The sequence below is a fragment of the Podarcis bocagei genome (genome assembly GCF_964188305.1).
Source record: "Podarcis bocagei genome assembly, chromosome: 1".
Lineage (NCBI taxonomy): Eukaryota > Metazoa > Chordata > Lepidosauria > Squamata > Lacertidae > Podarcis > Podarcis bocagei.
In genome coordinates, this window is record NC_138125.1 from 28818835 (window position 1) to 28839323 (window position 20489).

General features: G+C 40.6%; 1 protein-coding gene across 6 annotated transcripts in view; it reads left to right on the plus strand.

The window, feature by feature from the left end:
* The window catches only part of CEP128 (centrosomal protein 128), a 191390-nt gene that overhangs the window by 49991 nt on the left and 120910 nt on the right, over nt 1-20489 (plus strand). For 5 of the 6 annotated variants that reach the window (XM_081172676.1, XM_081172677.1, XM_081172675.1 and 2 more), the window contains exons 13-15: nt 6185-6535; nt 9950-10600; nt 13343-13507. In XM_081172676.1, coding sequence (XP_081028802.1) covers nt 6185-6535; nt 9950-10600; nt 13343-13507 — 1167 coding nt within the window. The remainder of the gene's footprint in view (nt 1-6184; nt 6536-9949; nt 10601-13342; nt 13508-20489) is intronic. The other variant, XM_081172678.1, reaches the window with a different exon arrangement.

A 20489-nucleotide genomic window follows, 5' to 3' on the forward strand; every position in this document is an offset into this window, starting at 1 on the left:
CAAAGTTCTAGTCTCTTTTCATAATTTGAAAAGCAGTTCACAGTGCAGCAACAGTCAAATATTGTAATAAAAGTTAAAATTTCATTAGGGAAATGAGGACACAATGTAACACATTTAAATTTATTGGCTGAGTAAATCTGAAATTAGAATGTCCCAAGACAGGTTGACCACTTACTGTGTGAAATACCTACAGTATAATTTAGAATGGACTTAATAGACTTCAAATGAAGTTATAGAAGATGCTGGGGTTAATTTTAGTAACTGCATCCTCTGTACATACACTAGTCACTTGTCAGATGTAAGGGCTTATCTGGTTTGTGTTTTAACTTGATTATTGATTACTTGAATGGATATTTAGGGAAAGTACAGTAAATACATTTGGTTAGATCCAGAGAAATGGGATTGTCACTTCCTATCATCTTGCCCGTACTTTGAGACATTTGGAGGAGACTCTTATTTGCAGTCCTAGACTGCCAGTCCATCATTGGATGAGATGTGTTATGGACTGACATGAGAGAGTGCCTTATTGAACGCCCCCTGCTTAGAAGTGTGGCTGCTGAATGAGGAAGGACTTTAGTAGGTGCTGAAAAGACAACAGAGGTGGCGCCTAATGTTAAAGACTAGGTGCTACCACACAAAAGCCTGGTTCCTGTATTGTAAGGAAAGGGCCTTCTGATAAGATGGCATCCATATGAGGTCCTCTCCTGCAGAGTGCAGTGATCGATTGGGTGTATAAGGGGTGAGGCAATCTTTTCAGTATCCTGGTCCCAAGCTGTATAGGACTCCAGTACCAACATCTTGAACTTAGCGTGGTAGTTCAAGACTGCATCCTTAAGTGCTAAATTATTAGTAGGCCCTCCCATGACGGGAAAAGTTGCTGCACTCTTGCCCTGCCAGGAGGAAATAGGATGGCTGCATCTTTATTGGGGAAGCATCATATCACAGTGGTAGGGCATATGCACCCCATCCTCTTTAGTTAAAGTAGACCCTTGCCTGAGACCTTAAAGAGCCCCATCAGTTGTAGAGCAGTACCAAACCAGGTGGGCAAAGGTCTGATTTAAGGCCAGGTGTTCCTATGTATTACAATATCTTTCCTTCAAAGCGGTTGCACTGTTTTGTTTCGTGTCAGCTGCTTTGAGCTATTAGATAAAGCGGGAGTATAAAAAGAGAGCCCTGCTGAGTCTGCCTAAAGCCTATTTAGTCCAGCATCCTGCTTCCCACAGGGGCCAACCAGATGCTTATTGGAAGCCCACAAGCAAGACATGGAGGCAACTGTCCTTTCCTGCACGGTTGTTTTCCCAGCAAATGATATTCAGGGGTATAAATGGGATAAAAATACATTTTTAAAAACTGTTATTCAAAAAACGATTACTTTTGCCTATAAAATCTATTCCAATTATGTCAGGCTTAAGATTGTGTTGACAGTTTTGCTGTGAAAACTGCCATACATGTGTGTGGCAGCTTTGGGTTGGCATGTGAGAATCTGTTTTTCAGCCTTAAAACCTTTTCGTTTTGGAATAGAATATGAATTTTCTTAACCTTAAAATACTTTTTAACAATTTAAAACCTTTTTTGGAGTTGGAATACAAACAGCAGTAATTAGTGGATTGTGTTGCTTTTGGGGGTAACTGCAGGCACCAGATATATTTCCAACAACATTGCTGAATATTCCAGCCCTGTGGTTTGTATATTGTATGATAAGTTGTCCAGAAACACAAAACCGGACTGAATTCATTTGGAAAAAATCATCCCAGGGAAGAAAAACAAAGTATTCTAAATTTTATAGCTGGAGTTATTGGATTCTAAATATGCATTTTATTGGTTAGTTGCCATCAAGCACTTAAAATGATATTGAATACATCAGAGATGGTGAAGTTGGCAGCAAACATGAGCATGCCAGTTACAGCAATAGAAGTCAATTTTAGGTATAACAGGCCCTTTGGGATGCATAAAGCCTAATACAGGACAGATTTCAGCACCTATAATTATTTCTACACTGGGCTCTATGGAGCAGCACACAGAGGGCTGAAAATGAATCATGGTAGGGCTGGATTTGGTTGGGGTGAAGCACCAGGGTTGATTCCATAGGCATGCCTTGACAGATTTAGGAAGCAAGACGTACAGGAGAGTTGGGGTCCAAGGCAAGGAATCTGGGCAAAGGAGGCTGGCTGGAATGGGGCAAGGGCTGTCATGCGGTTCGGGATGATGGAAGGTTGAGAGGAAGCTGTTGAGCAGGAAGACCAAAGCGTAGGTAGGCTGGTTGACCATCAGATAATTAGAAAGCCATACAGCTAAGGCCAAAGGCTGGTTGTTGCCCTGGCAAAGATCCAGCATTTGTAGCTTTGTCAGGTCTGGAGGAGCCAATGGGCTACCAGGAAGGTGGAAACCTGTTGAGACCTGTGAAGACAATCCTGCTCCTTGTTCTTCATCTCTGCAGTCTTCAGGGTGTCACCACAGAGGGCACCACTGCACAAACCAGGAAACACCAGTCCTAGATGATGCTGACATGCATTTTTTTGTTATCCAGTGTGGTTTGTAAGGTATTTTATTTGTAACCCAATAGCCGCACCACACTGTGTATGTGTGTTTCATCAGTCCCTGCACTGCCTTGAAAGCTGCTCCAGAGCTTTCCTCCAAGGCCTTCACTCCAAGCTAATATCCCTGCAACAGGAGTACTACCCCGAGGGAAGACGTGCAAGCCACACCTATGCATTCAAGCCTTGTGAGATCTATGGGCTTGAGCACATTTGGTATTCTACTATGGCCCATAGCAACCAATGCTTCTGCATAGTGCCAAAAATTAATACTGAAGAAAGGTAGTTCTTCCATGATGATAAATTGCTCTGAGTATAAGGAGGAGTATAAAGAGGGGAAGTTCTACTACTGTGCTAAAAGCCCCCAAGTATAAACTTCTTACTTAATAATAAGCAAAGCAAGGAAGATTTATTTCTCCTTATTAGCTCTGTTTAGTTTCAGAATTGCAAAATATATGAGTACATGTTTTGCATATATATTTTATCAGGTCTGTCCTGCTACCAATCAGTTGTATAGTCGGTGACTAGGAATTAATTATGTACCCGTGTATTTTAAAGCAAATATTCTAATTAAAAGTTTAATCAGGGGCGGGGAGTAGAAAATATTAACTGCTGATGAAATACTGTTCAGTGTTTTTTAACATGATAATTTATCTTAATATTTTCTCTGCTTTGCCTAAGCTTAGAATCTTGCTTCATTAACTACTACATGGAAACTACAGTGGTAGGTACAAGATCTTTTCTCATAGGCTTTGTGGAGAAATAATTACTTTTAATGACCCAGAAAGGCTGAAGATGCCATTATTTAGGATAGGGATTTTATCATCGGATGGGAAACAATTACAGCTGTTGTAAGGAAAATAATCTAGCACTGAAGTTTGAAGGTGAGACATTTTAACAAAATTTATGGAAGGCTAAATGTAATGATTTCAGATGGTTTTTGTCTGTATCCTCTCACACTTGTCAGGTTCAGAATTTGAATCTATAGCCCTTGGAGATTATGTTTAATTAATACAAATCTTCCATTGGAATTGAACTCATCAGAGCGTATAAAACATCACTTATTAGGTAGCTGAGCAAGAAAGGTTATCTATAACGCCTGAAGGTCTAAAAGAAAGGATATGATGCCTCTGACACATTGGAAAATGTCTATTTTTTAAAAAAAAAACAGTTTAAACTAAAGACCGTAGCGCCAACACTCTTGTTTCCATTTGTGTATAACATTGTTCTTTAATGGCTAGGGCTGAAATTGTTCAAGTCTCTTGCCAGCTGAAAAGCTTGAATATATTTTGCGAGAAAAGGCAAAGAACAAAACTTAGCTTAAAAAAATGTTAACTATGAATAATTTGTTGGGAAGATTGGGCAGCGGTCCTGTAGCGGTGGTGTTCCAAACCGTGCTGAACCTGACGAGGGTCTTTTCGGTGGAAAGATAAATAATGGCAGAACAATCCCCGGTGATAACTCAATATTTTTTGAGTTGGTCCTAATGAAAGGCTTTACCTGACAGTGGATTTTGAGTTTTCCCTGCTTTGTGGACCTACATGGCTTGTTTTTGCTTTTTGAGTGCTTTGGGTGTTTGCCTGCCACTGCCATGCTCTGCTTTGGAGAGTGGTTGGTGTGGTCTTGGCCATGCTTTCCAATAGCATTGCCCAAGAAGCTTAGCCAGCAGGCCACATGAACTCTGTGTGCCTCCTAGAGCAGAGGTTCCCAAACTGTGGTCTGTGGACCACCCATAATCTTCACCATTCAGGTGGTCAGCAGCATGCCCATATTAAATATTCATGCTGATATTTAATTGCATTTTTATTGATTCTTTTTATTTCTTATATTGCATTTTATTGTATTGCAATTTGAATTTTATGGAATGCGGTTTGTAGTGCAGTAAAATGCAATAGAAGAAGAAACAACAAGCAATAAAATACAATGGAAAAATCATACAACATCTAGCAGAGCGCATTGCCATTGCTACAACAGGCAGAAAAGTCATGAAGTGGTCTGCCAAGACCGTCAGCAATTTTCAAGTGGTCCGTGGGGTGGGGTGGGGGTGGGGTTTGCAAACCACTGTCCTAGTTTGGATTTGATATCCCGCCTTTCACTCCCTTTAAGGAGTCTCAAAGCGGCTAACATTCTCCTTTCCCTTCCTCCCCCACAACAAACACTCTGTGATGTGAGTGAGGCTGAGAGACTTCAAAGAAGTGTGACTGGCCCAAGGTCACCCAGCAGCTGCATGTGGAGGAGCGGAGACGCGAACCCGGTTCCCCAGATTACGAGACTACCGCTCTTAACCACTACACCACACTGGCTCTCCACTGGATCCAGAATGGTCTGCCATATGCAGAGGGTTCTTTGGTAAAGATGTGTGTGTTCCCTGACAGTAAAATAAAAATGAATGTGGAAAGAGTGGTGATATAAAAGGATTTAAAATCTACTGTTCCATAGAACAAGGACATATCATTTGGCAGGACATAATTTTTCACATTGGGTATATGTGTGCCTTCTGCTCTTCTTGTGTGTGTGTGCTTACTGGTCTTGTGGGACAGTGGGGACGTCTGTTTTCAAAGTTGGCTGTAAAGCTTGCTGCCATCGTTTCATGGGTGAGAACATAGGGCAGTTCAAATCCATTATTTCATTGGCAGTAGCAAGGAAGTGTCTCTTGAACAGGCACAGCTGTGGGGAGCTGGAAAATGGTTGCTGTTGCTCTCCTTGCATTTGAAGGCCTTTGATTCTGGAGCAACGACTCCCTCATGAAATTACCGAACTACAGTCCAACATGATTTTTATTTCTGTCTTCTGTGGTTTGAATTGAGGTTAAAGGGTTTTTTTTGTACTACATATATTAATTAGCTTACCAGTGTTGGAATGTCGTCGTCATCAAATTTAATTTCTGTCTTCTCTTCCTCCCAAAGGAGCCCAGGGGCCCAAAAGTTAAAACAATACGTTTTGTATAATTTACCAACACTGTCTTGTCAATTGTCAGTATTTTTAGGATATGTAAGACCGTTTTTAAGCAGTTTAAAATTGTGTTTTTGTATTGTTTTTGGTGATTGCTGCATTTTGAACTTTGTACCTTCTTTGTGAGGCTTCTCCTAAAAAGTGGGATACAAATTTATTAACTGATAATCAGTCACTGTACCTGTTTTGTTTTACAAAATTATCACTGTCTGCTCCTCTCTCTCTCTCTCTCTCTCTCTCTCTCTCTCTTTCTCTTTCTCTCTCTCTCTGCAGTTCGGGTCCTTGTAACTTCATTCCTCTCTCTGTCCCACCTCCCCAACACATACTCTCTATGTGATTCTATATGCTTGCCAACTTAGTATGACACTTTGTGCTTCTCATGATAATTGGACTCTAGTCTGCAAAAACTTAATCTGGGAATGGGGAAGCTGTGACCTTCCCAGATGTTCCTGAACTCCAACTCCCTTCAGCCTAACTTGGCATGAGCAGTGGTCAGGGTTGATATGGGGTTGTAGTCCAGCAACATCTTGAAGGTATAGATTTCCCCCACCCCTCTGGCTTGCGCCATAAAAAAATGCTAGGACCTCAAGTCTTGCTGCCACAGGCAAACATGGCTGCCCCTCTGGAAATTGTTAAATGTTCATGTATGTCTCTGTTCCCCAAGAAAAAATGTGCTAATATATTGTGATGATTTCTAGGTTTTAACCTCCGACTTGGAAAAGAGGGAGACCCAGCAGCAAAGGATGCTGAGCCAGCTGAAGGAGATACAGAGCAGCTACAAGATCTGTGAAAATGAGTGCCGAGCTGCAGAACTCCAAGTTAGTGAGCTGGCTCAGCAACTGGAAGAGTCGACGAAGGAGGCAGAGAGGTACCTAGCTGAATTCAGACAGTCTGAAGTACTCAGGCTAGAGAATGAGAAGAAGAGGGAGGAGTTAAAACTGAAAGCTCAGGAAACTATTAGACATTGGAAGCTAAAGTGTAAGAAACTGGAACATGAAAGAGAGAAGCAGACTCAACTTCACAACCAGCTGATGGAGAAGAACAATCTGGTATGGGATTTTTTTCCTTTCAGTTATTTCATTTTTTCTTGAAGCCAACCATTCTGGGAACTACTTTCCCCCAGTGAATTTTTAGACTCTTGAAAATAAGTAGGTATAATATATCACACTGTAAGAAAAACCATATTCCGTTAGTGGTGGGCTTTATGGAGGAGGAGGGAGAAGAGATGACTTTCAGTAGTCAGATATATGTAGCTTGTAATTAATACAATGGACCTTTTGATCTGGTCCATCTTACTGGCACATCGTCACAAGTGAGATGGAAATAGTGTTATCCTGTTGTGGTTGGCTTGACATCTACATTTTAATAGAAAATTTGGTGCCTGATCAAATTTTTGACCTGTGTAATGTAAGCTTACAAATGGTCAAATCTACTTTGATATGGTGACTTCTAGAAATGTAAGGCATAAAACAGAAATTCCAGAAATGTAAGGCAAAAGATCACCACCTGATTTTTTTAAAGAAATTTGCCCAGTTTTAGTCGTCCAAATAAAGTATTCAGTCTTTGGTCTTGGTTCCTTTAAAGCAGGGGAGGGAGGATGTTACCAGCCTTAGGGCTACATTTCATTGTGGACAGATTTTGAGGACTTGCGTCCCAGTGTTAAGTGGCACCAGAGGCAACAGGCATGCCCAAAGGGACATGACCAAAGTATGTGGAGAAACAGATGTGACTTTTCCCTTTTGTACAGCAGGCTATATTCCCATGTAAAAGTCAGAGGTTTCTACAACCCACCATCCAGGTTACTACAATTCAGGATATATTCCAGCCAGGCAAAAGCAACCAAAGAGGGTGTGGAGTAGAGCTGGTAAGAGGTGCAGTCTTTGGAGGAATGCATTCGTTCCCTGGGTCTGAAGTTCCTTACCCCTGCTTGAAAGCGTTGCTCTACGACCATGCATGGCAAATAGCCAGCATGCTGCTGCAAGGTGTGGACAGATATGTATACAGGACTCAAACCATTCACACTCTCTGCTCATGTAACTTGGAAACCAAATTGGTCTTAGATCCCTAGTCGCAGGTATATGGATGTTTGGAGTTGTGTATACTCAGTTGTATCTCTGCTACACTTTGGTCCATTCCAGGGCTCTTCTTAAAGGTCTAATAATACCATGTTTTCAACAGTGGCAAGCCCAATGCTTCCAGGAATCCCGCAAGCCCCTTTGTGTATTTGCTTCAGGAAATGGTGATGTATGCACAGCAAGCACTTTGCCAGATAAAGTGTGGCACTACGCTAATAGAAGTTATTTGAACTGACAGATAAGGGTTTGCTCACTCATCTGACTAATAAGGTTTTAGAGAATAAGTTGACAGTTCTCAGAGGCTTTGATTTGCTTCTTCAAAACAGTAAGAGCACAGCTTTCACAGTGGCAAAACAGCATTTCCAGGTCTTTTTCTCCTTCTCAGAACAGTGAATTCAAATGTTATAACTGGGATTGTTTGGGAATCCCCTTTTCTTGTTTCATTGTGTTTGATTAACAGTCCAAGGTGGCTGTGCTTGCAGGCTAAAAGCTCTGTGATAATACTTTTCCCTTTTGTACAGCAGACTATATTTTATAAAAACATTTTTGGGGGTAATCTGCTGAAAAACTAGCATTTAAAATAGCAATGAACATTTCAATTAAATGTTCTTGAATGATGTCCAGAGGCGGTAGTAAGGTCCGAAGGCTGAAAGAGGAAGTACAATTTTTGATGCGATAATACACGTGGGAGGAAAATTAGCAGTGTGAAAAATAGTAGATTAGTCCTTCCACCCTCAAGGTAAAAACATAAAAGGAGGATAGTTGCAGCAGATGGCCATTGGGAGACTGGAGATTCTAAGCAATAATTAAACATTTCACTGCAATTTGAAAATAAGCAACCAACATACGGGACACAGTTTTGACAGGGAAAGGCTGTTTTGTGTCCCCAAGAGGCTCAAGCCAAGTGTGACAAGTAGGTGGACTTCATTGCATCTTCTTTATAATTACTCAGTCACTTCTTTTATACCCAGTCAAAGCACATTCCCTTTGCTGGGATTTAAAAGCTGCCTGTCTAAGGTAAAAGTACAGAGAAAACCTGTAACCTGAAATAACTGAGACTTCTGAGAGGGAAGGGTCTATCTAGAATAATGACAGTGATTGTAACTACAGTGGGGGGAGTCAGTTGAATTGCAGGAATGTTAAGGATTTGAGAGAAAGGCAGTGGCAGGAAAGAAGGTTGGAGAGACAGAAGTGAGCCTTTGACTTCAACCCAAGTTTAAGCAGCAGCCTGTAATGCAAAGTGTTGCGAAGGAATGGGTTCAAGGGAGGGATAAAATATTTATGCATTTAAATGTAATATTATCTGTTTGTCATAATATTAAAAGTGGTAAACAATAGTTAAAGGAATAAAATCAACCTTAAAAACCATCAGAACAGGTTGTATTTTGTTCTACTATTATTCTTCCTAATGGATTTTGTGATCATTTACTGTTTTTTACTTTGGGTGACTTCTGACAGCAAGGCACCACATAACTCTCTCAAAATCAGTAAAGTAAGCAATAATAAACAAGTAAATACAATTACACAAGCAAAACACCTTAAAAAAAAAAGAAGCCACACCAGATATGGGTGGTTAAAAATCTGGGCAGTTGTATATATTTGCATATGTTTGTGTATAAACAGGTTATCTTGAACCATAATATGAATAATGGGGAGTGGATAACTGTACAGCTTTATATACGGTGCATATTTTAGGGGTTTATGCCTGCCCTTCAAGTTCCAAGCATGACTTGTAAATGATATCATATAAAATGAGAGCCATACGCCTCTTTTCATTGCCAGCATGCCTCTTGGATTCCATACCACTTTGTAGTGTTTCTTCTCCTTTTCATAGTTTGGTTGTGCCATGCTTCCATTAGTAAAGAGGTTTTCAGACAGTGACAAAATTCAGCTGCTGCTTAAATTTATGGGAAAGGACACTGGTGTTCTTCTCTTTGTTGCGGTGGTCTTCTTTCTCCACAGTGCTGGTCTGGGCCACTTCCCCCCTATGATATAGGGGTGGGGAGCCTCAGGCTCCAGGGCCAAATGCGGCTCCGTAGGACACTCTGTTCAGCCCTTGTGACTCTTTCCAGGCTACACCCCCTCTTCCAGGCCACACCCCTCATCAGCTCTACTCTGCCCTAAAATGCCATTGATGGAGAAATGTGTGGGTGTGTAGAAACCTCAGACTTGTCCATGGCTGGAATTTAGCTGTTGTACAAAGGTAAGAATCCCCTTTGTTACTCCACCTGGCCCTATTCTCCACTTACATGTGGCCCCTGCAAGGTTGCCTGTGAAGGGAATGCAGCTTTTGGGCTGGGAAAAAATTGTGTCCCTCATGCTGTAGTAGAAGTCCATGTGTCTCTCGATACTTTTTTTCCAGTCCTCTACTGCTCTTTTGAATTGCAGGTCCATAAGGAAAGGGATGACTTAAAAAGTCAGCTTCTTTCAGCTATGCATCAGATGGAAAACCTTCAGAAGGAGCTGACTGATGTTCTTGAGAAGAGGGCCAAACAAGAAGAGGAACTTCACTGCAAAGAAGTGAAGCTCAGGGAAACCAGATCGGTTCAGATGGCTCTTGAACAAGAAATCAGGGATGTCAGAGAAACTGCAGAGAGACTAGAGGGTGAGCTGCGACAGCAGGGCCTAACGCTGAGCCAGCTAAGAACTGAAAAGCAGCATTTAGAGGAAGAGCTTGCCACCATTAACACGATCCATGAAAAGGACCAGGCAAAACTGTTAGAGATGCAGGCTGTTATAAAAAACCTGAGTGCAATTCGGGCTGAACTGACCAGCCGCGTGGCGGACGACGAGAAATCCAAGAAGGAGATGCGTAAGACCCTGATGGATCTCAAGAAACAGCAGGAGTCTAGCCAGGAAGAAATGGCTACAGTCAGTCAGCAGCTGAAGTTGGAGCGAGATGTCCACCAGCAGGAGCTAGCAGAGCTTCAGTCAGAGTTGCAGCGGGTGAAAACCAAACATGACCAACGTGTCCAAGAGATTATGAAGCTGTTCAGCCAAGAAAAGGAAGAAGCAGCTGGCCACATTGAAAAATTCAAGGTACCTGTAGGCTAGTCAGCTTTGCATATCTCTCCCCACCTTTTGGATAATGTACCTGGGTTTGTGTGGAGGGTAGTGGAAGTGTGAACTGTCCAATTTAAAATTGGCCATTTGCTCCTTGAACAGGTTCTGCATTCTTGTGAAACATGTAGTCTTGAGCTTTAAAATTAAAAAAAAGAAAGGGAAAAAAAGAGAGAGAAATATTCCAAATAGATGTGGTATGTTGGCCAGTATCAAAAGTTGACTTTGTTTATCCCTGGCCTTCAGCAGACTTCCTACATGCACATCTTCCTTCCTACAAGGTTTTTGTGCTCAGGGGATATAAGAGTTCCCATTTGCATCATTTATTATGCATTTTTAACTACTTTGCGTCATTTATTCTGGTTTGGCTAATCATGGGAAGAGACCAAGATCATTAAAGCCCTGCCCTTGACTTCTGGAAATTTTACCCAGCCACCCCTATTGCTTTTGATATTTCACTAGGCATTGTCTCCCCTTCCTAGATGCTTGTTTTTTAAAAAATAAAAACAACAACCCCCTAACCCAAAAAACACAGATTGAATCTGATACTCACAGAGAGCCAAACCTATGCTCAATACCATGTTCTCCTCTTGCAAAACTGTGGAATACAGATGTAGAGTAGACCAGAACATGCCAGTTGCAGAACAATTTAATTTTTCCAGGTAGTGGTTATACTGCTGAGCATAGAATGACAAACATAAGTGACAGCCCATCCCACATATATCCTCTACACCAGTGGTCCCCAACCTTGGGCCCCCAGCTGTTTTTGGACTACAATTCCCATCATCCTTGACCACTGGTCTTGCTAGCGAGGGATGATGGGAGTTGTAGTCCAAAAACAGCTGGAGGCCCAAGGTTGGGGAACACTGCTCTACACCATCATAGCTACTTTCCATTTTCAATAACAACCAAAGTTGTAACAGTCTCTTCAGCCTGCATCTCCTTGTTCTCTGATACTTGCTTTGTTAGTTTTCTCCATTTCACTGAAATATTTCTTTTCTGTAAAATAATACTGAGTGCACATGTTAATGGCCAGAGGGTATTGACACCATACATGCCGCCACGTGAAACACTTTCTCTTACAGGCATTTACTTGACGTCCTTAAGACTCTGGTGTATGTAATAAAATGGTAGATTGGATGCATAAATAAGTGAATGTGGCACTTGCTTACTCAGCGACCGGTGTGATTTTTAGGGGAACCGGAAGGGAGGTTATACATCGTGGGGGAAGATAAAGACAATTCCCGTTTCCCATTGTATGGACTCCTGGATCTACTTTCTCTCTTACTTCGTAATGTCACCAAAGATTGCAGTTACCTGGTTCAGGATACAAATTTGCCTTGCTGATGATGCTGGGATGCACTGAATGAATTGAATGCTGTTTCTCTGAGAGGTCCTCCTACCACTCGAAATGCAAAATGAGGTTCTGCGTGTGCAGAATGTGCTTTAGTTTATGTCCACCTTTTGTACAACTCCTAGATACTAATCACAGCTCCGAGTAACCACTCACAAAGAGTGATTGTTTTAAAGTTCCAGAGAATTATGGACAGGCCCAGAGAAGCTGAAGGACATTGTTGCTTTTTCTTTGGCAGTCTAGTCCTCTGGTCCCAGAGCTATTCATGCAGGGTGCACCCTGTCCACATGGTTCCCCTGCTCCCACCTGGTAGAATGCATGATGTCTTGATTTGTTTAAAGCTTTACAGGAAAAGGTAACCATGAGGAGGGGGCAGCGCTTGAGTCTGGGGTTTGTGGCAACTGTTTTCTGCTCATGCTTTTAGCAACGAACTGTAGTTTAGCATTTTGCACGGACATGGCAAATAGCTTGTGTGATCTCATTCTAGACATTCTTTTAAAGCAATGGCTGAGAGTGGGCATGGAGTAGGTGGCAAATACAAAATGACATTTTTGTGCAACACAAGAACTATACTGAGGAGCAGCATGTAGTCAAATCTGTTAATACCATGCAGAACAATCTGGATCGCTTGCAGAGACTGGGAAGGATTTATCTATTGCCAGAAGTCTCTGTTATGTAGTTTGATCCTGTAAGTTGATATTTTAGAGAACAGCATGAACAGAATTAAAACACCAGTTGTCCTGGATTATGTAAACTAACTATTGGATTAATAAATATGGGATTACTAATAGAAAACGTAATTGCCTGCCATTTTATTTATCAATAATAGAATATTAGGTTATTTCAATCCTGTTTTCCAACCTGCTGGTAAGCAAGAACTTTATTTCTTATTTACCTCCTGTTTCCGTCTGACATTTCTGCATAGCTCCATCCCTTCTCCTTCATGAGAATGGACATACTTTGGGGTCTCATCAGCTTTCTTGTCAGTCTTATGTTAGTGTACAGAGTTACATAGAGGTATCAGGTTACTGTAAAGAAAAACTCTTTGGGTCCAATGTGGCAGTATGTTGGAGAGACATGGACAGCCATATTTTCAGCAGAAGGGGAAAGATAGAAGTGTAAAAGACAGAACTTAAAAGACAGAACTGTCAGCATACATGTATATTATATAGCAATAAAGCTACCTGATGATAAACAATTGTGGTGCTATTTGATATGTGACGTGGATTTTAAATAAGAGGCTTCCTTCAGATAAATCTGTATGAAACCCTCCCTCATTAAAATTGTTTCATAAAAGTTTGGCCAAGAAGTTGGGAACTTAAATAAGCATGGTCAACGTTGTTCTTTGTTTTGCTTATTCCCAACAGGCAGAGCTTGTAGAAGAAAGAAATTTGGTAAAAGCTCATCGCCGACAGGTAGAAAAGATGAAAATTGAGTGTGATAAGCTGGTGGAGGAGCTAAACCAGAAGGAAGAAGAAAATTCAAAATTTAGGCGAAAATACCAGCTGATGAAACAAGAACTGGATGAAAAGGTAGAGTTCAGCTTCTTTAGGCTAGGACCCACCTTTTAGCACCCAGTTCTCTGCTTTTTTGCTATATATGTCATCTCTCTCGTTTTCCATCTCTCTGTCTCTGTATGCCTGACATTGTTCTGATTTACTATTTCTTTCCCCATCTTTATTATTATTATTTTTAAAAAAGCTCTGTAAAAAAGATGTGCAACAAAATGGTGGGTGTGCCCCTGGCATGATATAGTTTTGGGTCCTGATATGTTAGATGATGTCAATTTGCTGATGAGGAAAACAGCAAATATATATATATATATATATATATATATATATATATATGCGCGCATAAGTAATTTTAGCATGCAAAGCAGACATTCCTCAAACTTCTAGCAGCCCATGCACTTTGAGAAACAGTCTGGAGGAACCAGATTATATGATTTCATTGGTAAAGCTAAGCAGGTTAAGAGGGGCCCTGAATTTAAACTAGTCCAAGTGTCGGTGCTAAGATCAATTCCCTTATAACCAATTGCTATTTGCAGGTTAGCCCTTATCATCCGGATGATGACATGCTGCATGTCACAGGCAAGGAATTTAAGCTACAAATGCAAACCTCACCAAAGCAACTTTGAAAGCAAGAATAAATAAATGAAATCTACTCCTACCGCTTTGGAACACAATCCAGGAAACAGGTTGTCTGCTGTAGAACTGGAGATGCCTCAGTAATGAACCGGATGAGATCCATTAAACTGAAGCTCAATCTGAATAATACTGAGGCACTGTCAGTAGGCGATTCCCTAGACTGGATGGATGGGAGGTTGCCTGCTCTGGATGGGGTTCACTGCCTCTTAAGGAGCTAGTACATAACTTGGGGGTGTTTATGGATTTGTTGCTGTTGCTTGAAGCTCAGGTGCCCCTGGTAGCGCAGATTGCCTTCCACCATCTTTGGCTGGTGGCCCAACTCTGCCACTATTTGGATATGTGAATGATCAAATTTAATAAATGTATATTGTTTTCTGTCCCATCACTGGACCCCACCCTGAATGCATATGTTAGAATTTTGTTGGGAACTCTGGAGTATTTTAATATTTTCTCCTTTACTGAATTAATTTTGGGCACAGATTGTTTGTGAACTTCTGTCATTCTTGGTGGTGATCATGCTGGTTTGTGGTGTCACATACAGTAATGACACTTTTGGGAGCATGCAATAGCAACACTTTCTCCCCCCCCCCCCATCTTTTAAAAATGATTTCTACTTTTCTGATTTATACATTTCACTGATTCTACAATCATTTTGACATTTCAAAACTTGACTTCCTTCCCCCACTTTCAGCGGTTCCTTAAATTTATTTTTAATATCTTCCAAATTAACTTAATTTGTTCATTTATTCATCTTCTTTAAATATGTATTTTTACTAAACTGCAGGTTATTACAATAGTCCTGCCAATGTTTTTCTCTGTTTACAATTGATCTGTAAATATTCAATAAACCATTTCCATTCTTTTATAAAAGTTTGTGATCTTGATTTCTTATTCACCGTTTCTGCATATTTCACAAGTTTTTGTATCCATTCTTCCTTTGCTGAGGCTTCTTATTCTTTCCATTTTTGGGCAAGTAACATTTTTGCTGCTGCAGTCGCATACATGAATAAATTTCTATACATTTTAGGTAGTTCTGTCCCTATAGTTCCCAAGAGAAAAGCGTCTGGTTTTTTTTACGAACGTTATTTTAAACATCCTTTTCATTTCATTATATATCATTTCCCAGTAAGCCTTTACCTTACAACAAGACCAGCGCATATGATAAAAAGTACCTTCTTTCTCTTTACATTTCCAACACTTATTTCATTGAGATTTATACATTTTTGCCAGTTTACTCTGTGTTCAATACCATCAATATATCATTTTCATATCATTTTCTCTTAAACCATAACACGCTGTAAATTTTATATCCATATTCCACAGTCGTTCCCATGCTTCCATGTCTATATAACAACCAGTATCTATTGACCAATGTAACATTGAAGATTTTACTTGCTCATTCTTTGTCTCCCATTCCAATAATATTTTATACATTTTAGAAAGGACTTTTACATTACATTCTAACAGGTCTCTTTTGGGGAACACTAACACTTTCTGAGTAATTATTTGCCTCTTTCTACAATGATAGCTTCAACCTCATTTGGATGTGGGGGGGATAACTGGAGTTCCCCAAGTTAACCTTGAAGTGAACAAAACCTTTGCAATCCCAATTAAATCTGATCCCATGGAGGGCAGAATATCTAAAGTTTTGCAGGAAGAACTGGAGTGATCAGAACGCCTTGAACTCTGCACACCAAACAAGCACTTAAAGAAGTCTTTCTGGCTTGCCTTTCTTTGACTTCTCTGTGCATATCAACCTTTTTCTCTGAAAGACTTCAGTTTGCTCCCTATTAAATCTGTTGCGCACTAAAAGCTTTGACACCTTCTCTGCTGTTCATTTGTTTAGTCACCAGGTTTTCGCCTGTTCCTTGTTTTCTTCCAAGCATGTTATTCCTTGTTATTTGGTGTTTTCCAAGAGAGCTGTGCTTTGCAGAAGATGTGCTTTGTCTGCTTGGAACACCAAACCTCTTTACTCTGCACCAGCACATTCTACTTTAAAACTTCTGGTCATGCTTTTGAACATGATTCCTTATTAAACATTCTGCGGGAGGTGGCAGGAATAGGTGACAGAATTTAACGGGTTCCAAGTATATTAGCAGGACGTGACAAATGAATAATGTGATGTTCCAGTTGAAAGCTTTGAACAAAAACATTCTGCCCTCTTTTAATAAAATGTAGGTTCATCCTGTAATTTGAAAGACTCAGAGATAGCACCGCAACAGAAGATGCTTATGGTTTTCTGTGTTCTCCAGGCCATTATACAACCAAAAGGTTGCTTAAAGCTTTGGCTTGGAAATAAAGTTGTGCCGGTGCATACCAACCATTTCCGTTCCCAAAGACTGTCATGGCCAAGCTGTGTTTGGATTTGCGCTTTCTGATGACAGGCATTCTGATGACTCTTCTTGCTGCATGGACGTAATTAAAGAGAGAACATGAGAGCACGGATTCCATTTTTACCAAATCAAAATATTTATTTGGGTAAAAAACAAAAAGGGAAAAAAGAGAGAGAGAGAGAGATGATTGGATCCTTACGGTTGTATTCTTTGGATCTGATCTGAGCAGCTGCTCAGGACTAGCTCTTTTATAATGTCAAAGAAAAATCTATTAAATGAGAAAATGTCAAACGAGTGTTCACATTCTGTTTTTCATTTTGTTTGAGAGCTGTTTAACTTTACTTATTAAATGTTGTAGGGGGAAAAGTCCCTCACAAGCAATTGGGAGAAACTGAACCATTGACCCCATCCAAAATATGCAAGCGAAAGCCTTTGGGATTTCTCCCCACATGCATAACAGGGCTGTACTTTTCTAAAACAAACAAGTCAGTCTATAAGAGCAATTGGCAAATACGATTATATGACATACATGAAATCCCTTTGAGGTCTTCTCTTTTTCCATCCTGCAGCAACATCCGCTTCCATTATAACATTGGGCAGATTTTAGTGTTACATCAGTGTCTAAAATGCAGGAGACGGTCAATTATCACAATCCCCATTGCATCTAGTGAATATTAAAAGTGACCATCATGATGGTCAATGATTTTATTTCTGTATTTGTGTGTGGAATTGAGCTGTTCTCCTGTTTGGGGGCTTCCCAAAGGCATTGGGTTGGTCAGTATGGAAAACATGGACTGACTAGGCCTTCAGTCTAATCCAACAGGACTCTTCTTAGGCTACAATGATAAGTAATCACTTATTGTCTACTATCAGTGAAGTTTTGACTTTTACTGGGACTTCTATTGGATCACAGAAAACGTTGTAGGTTCTTTGGTGCTATTATTCTTTCTGCTGAAAAATCAAGTTAAAGTAGACTTTGTGTGTGTGTGAGCACACAAAGGCCAGATGTGTTTCAACATGAAGTATTCATTAGTGGCCAAAAATATGACCAGATAATATCTTAGGCTTCAGAAGGAAAAGGATTATAGAATTGGGAGAAACCTCATCCGTAGACAGGATGTTTGATTCCTTTCAACCTCTCTTTCTAGCTTATATTGTTACCATAAATATTATTTCAAGAACATTAAAAAGCCTTAGTAGGGTATACAGCTGTTGTTGTTGTTTCTTTTACCTTAACTCTATCTTTCAGCAGCTTATATTCTATTAAGGAGATGCTTTAATGTTAAGTTTTGTGCTATTTCCCTTCCCCCAGTAACATAGATAGGGACACATACATGATTCTTCTCCTCCCGCCCCACCTTGTGTGAGGGGTCTGATACCAGCTGCTGGGCAGGCCTATTGTTGGGGTCAAAGCACTTTCAAAGTTGGCAACGTGCCCTGGTTGGTGCTGGTATAGACAAACCTTCCTTTCATTTAAATAGCTGAAGAAATATGTGGAATCATCTTTTCCCAGACAGTGTGAGCTCCTCTGGTCTATAGTCAAATGGCTTCCCTGATCTAGAGTGCCTAATGCAATTCCTTCAATGCAGCTGTTTGTAGACTGTCTTGTTGTAACTGCCAATTACTTCCCTGCTTTCAAAATTGAAGCATTATTGGTGGTGATAGTGCTCTGTTTCTTTATAATGTATGGCCAGAATTGAGGCTTTTAAAATTTAATTACATTGAGGGCATTTCGCTGCAGACTATATACAGCGCAGTGCTTCAGTGCTAGGATATTGTCACTGAATTAGGAACCAAATGGACTTTATCTCCTGACCATCCATTGGACTTTAATTTCTCTTGATATGTTCTGTTTGCGTGATGTGTTGGTCTATGGAATTACACTTCGTGAGAATTATATGCTGAATTGTGTTTGAAATAGAAATTACATAGTCAAAAACAGCCTGTTACGTTGTGTGTGTTGTTACCAGGGTATTGTCACCTGCACAGGAAACTGTCTTTCCATATTTTAGCCTCACACCATTTACAGTTTTCCTGCTGTAAACTAAAAGTGTCTGGGACGTAAAATATCCCAAGAAATCACTTGATTCCTGTACTTGCTTCCCCGTCCCTCACAGCCAATATAACCTGTTATCCCCCCCCCCAAAAAAAAGTGATCAGGAAAGCAGGTTGAAATAATCATACAAAGTTTTCTTTTTTAAAGAAAGGAAAAAAAAAGCGCCTGGGCAACAAAATATCCCAAGAACTCTATTAATCTTTGCCATGGGGTGCTTTGTTGTTGTTGTCCCAGCTAGTGGAAAATACTGGAGTAAAAATGGACCATGGTGTTTTTCACATGAAAAAGTGATCCAAGGAAACAGACTTAGGTGCTCATCTTTAGTCACCATACACATGACTTTGTTTTGGGACACTTACTAAGCCAAGATAAGTAGCAATTTGACTTGGGATAGCAAAATGTGTAACCGAAGTGTTGTGCAACTTGGTTTGTTTAGATTCATTATTACTGGGGACTTGGGGTGGGGGTGGACCTGCTCTGCAGCAGGCCAGTCTTCTTGGTTCACTGACAGATCCTTTTGCCCTTTTCTACAGCCAAAAAAGGTTCCCGGGGTGGATTAGAAAGCACTACCGCCTCTGCTCTCAGGCCTACAATCTAAAAAGGCAATGTAAAAGAGAAAACCATTTAGGAGGGAGTCAGAAATAAGCAAACTCTGGTACAAATTCTTAGTTACAAGTTCTTCTAATGACCAACTAAGGTGGAAAAATTCAAGGATAGGAGGATCCTTGCTGTGCCAGTGGGTGGCCCTGAATCCTTTGTTTTCCTTCTCTTTGTTTCTCCTTCATTGTTGACCTTGGCTACTAATTGTCTGTGCAAAATGCTTCTTTTCTTCAAGGTTCCCTATCGCTGTCCCTGATCATATATTCCTGGTTCTGCGGATATGGCCGCAGGGTGGTGTTGTCCGTGTTCTTAGCTGAGGCTTATATGTTGCTGATAATATGCTGTGACTGACTGCTGAATTACTTGGAATTGTGTCGTCCTGTGTAACTTTTGAGGGCAGAGCTTTGAGCCAATAATTTGGTCGTCCCCCCCCCCCCTTTCGTAGGCAAAATTTATTATGCAGGTGCAGAAAATGCCACTGAAGACAGACCAAAGGACAGGATTCTGAATGAGCTCCATTCCTTCCCCCATCATGTCCCAAATGGCCCTGATTATTCCCCCTTGCACTGGTGCTGCTGCTGCTGCAGTTCTATATTTCAGGGATAGGGTTGCTTTGTTAATATTTTGCTGACGCTTTAAACTAAGCCGTCGTGTGGTTCGGGCAGTTGTCATCTCAGATGAAAGATGTCAATTGAGAGCAAACCTCAGCAATGAAGTGTAAAATTAAATCATTTTGCTTTTGGATAAATCTTCAGATGTTAGGCAGGATTTGCTCTCTAGGTTCTGCTTATTTGCTAGATGGAAGAATTTACAAAGAAGACCAACAACTGCGACTCTCCTTGCCAACTCTGAAAGAAATAAAGGCAAACCAAGCTGCTACAATAAAGGCTCCCATCCTGTTCTCCCTGCGTGCTACTGCTTCTGACTGAGGCTGCCTAAGTGATGCTGGCTCTTTTCCAACTCATTTATTCCCTGATGTTGTGCTTTCCACTTTGGCTCAACTTTCCTTAGCACTCAAATGCCAGCTTAACTCTGATCCACTAACATAATAAATACTGTACAGTGGTTGAAGTGGTAAGGTCCTGACCTCCTGGAGGAATACACCCCTCTGCCTTTGTTGTGTATGTATGTTGATGAGTGTGGGGTCTTTAATTAAATAGGCCGGTGTTTGCCGGTAGCATACTTGGCTTAAAATTATAGGGTTCTAGGAATCTCTTTGGCTGTAGTTGCCCACAAATAATGGATTAAGGCCTTTAGCAGAGAACATGTTGATGCAGTGAAATCCTTGTTTTCATGTTTTCATCCATTTTCAGTGACCCAGATGTTGTTGTTGTTGTTATTATTATTATTACTTCTACTACTAGTCAGAAGGTCAGCA